Source organism: Haliaeetus leucocephalus, unplaced genomic scaffold, assembly GCF_000737465.1.
Source record: "Haliaeetus leucocephalus isolate CR32 unplaced genomic scaffold, Haliaeetus_leucocephalus-4.0 Scaffold325, whole genome shotgun sequence".
NCBI lineage: Eukaryota > Metazoa > Chordata > Aves > Accipitriformes > Accipitridae > Haliaeetus > Haliaeetus leucocephalus.
In genome coordinates this window covers 13,002-14,219 of record NW_010972761.1, presented here as the reverse complement: position 1 = coordinate 14,219, position 1,218 = coordinate 13,002, and the positions used below count along the sequence as shown (strand labels likewise).

The window sequence follows — 1,218 nt, the reverse complement described above, 5'->3', positions numbered from 1 at the left end:
GTTCCCAGTGTCCCCCGAGCACCCCCAGTTCCCTCTCAGTTCACCCCAGTTCCCTCCACATACAGGTCCAGGGTCCCCAGTCCCCCCCAGCACAGCTCCAGTGCCTCCCCAAGCCCCCAAAAGCCCCCAGTTCCCATCAGTTCCCTCCCAGCAGAGCCCTAAGTATCCCCAGTACCCCCAAAAGCCCCACAGTTCCCCCCCTCAGTGCATCCCAGTTCCATTCTAGCTCAATCCCCTGCATCCTTAGGCACCCCCAAACTCCCCCAGACTCACGCCAGGATGAGGGAGGAGAGCACATCTAGCATGTCTAGGTGGACAGACGGCAACAGCAGCATCTTCAGAGGACCATCCCCAAACCAGTTCTGGGGGGACAGAACAAGGCTGGAATCCGAGGTGTCCCGCCTGCACCCCTGAACGCAGCCCTGAGGCCACAGGAGTGCAGCGGGGGGACCTCAGCCCCCACTGCCCCAGCCCCAAGGACACAGCTTGGGGCTCAGCTGCCCCGGACAATCCCCCGCTGCACTCACTATGTTCTTGCTGGTGATGTTCAGGGCACGGCAGATGAGGTCCAAAACGTCCTGGACGGGGACGGTGACGGGTGCCACGAACTCTTTGCTGCCAGGGAAAGAGGGGTCAGGGGAGGCCGGGGGTCCAGGCGACACAGCTGGGGGGCTGGGATGGTGGCCGGGAACTGGGAGGGGGGGCCAGTACCTGAGCAGGAGCTGGAGCACACGGGCCAGCCCCGAGAAGCGGTTATGCAGGGTGAGGACAAAGCCAGTGTCCCCGTCCTGGGGGGCCGGCAGCAGCATCTCCACCCCCGGCCCCTCATAGGGCAGTGGGTCTGGGGAGGGCAGTGTTAGCGCCGAGGCACCCCCAGGAACCCCCCGGGGTCCATCGGTCTCCACAGATCCCCAAAATGCCCCTCAGGGTCCCTGCCACCCCATCGATATCCCCAAAACCACCTCAGAAGATCTCTCCGTGCCCCCAGAGCCCCCCAAACCTATCCTCAGGGTCTCTCCACCCACCCAGTGTCCCCCCAAAACACCCCTCAGGGTTCTGTCCTCACAGCCCCCCACCGTGTCCCCCAAACCATCTCTCAGGGTCTCTCTACAGGCCCAGAGCCCTGAAAACCACCCCTCGAGCTCTCTCCGTGACCCAGAGCCCCCCAAAGCCACACCTCGGGGTCTGTCCCTGCCCCCGGAGCCCCCAAAACCCGCC

The 1,218-nt window shown here is 64.5% G+C and overlaps 1 protein-coding gene across 1 annotated transcript in view; it reads right to left on the bottom strand.

Moving 5' to 3' along the window:
- Nucleotides 1–267: 267 nt before the first annotated feature.
- The window catches only part of PELP1 (proline, glutamate and leucine rich protein 1), a 3,991-nt gene continuing 3,040 nt past the window's right edge, over nt 268–1,218 (bottom strand). Inside the window, exons 3-5 of the mRNA XM_010571407.1 lie at nt 712–841; nt 528–615; nt 268–362 (exon numbers count right to left, since the gene is read on the bottom strand). Coding sequence (XP_010569709.1) covers nt 270–362; nt 528–615; nt 712–841 — 311 coding nt within the window. The 3' untranslated portion in view covers nt 268–269. The remainder of the gene's footprint in view (nt 363–527; nt 616–711; nt 842–1,218) is intronic.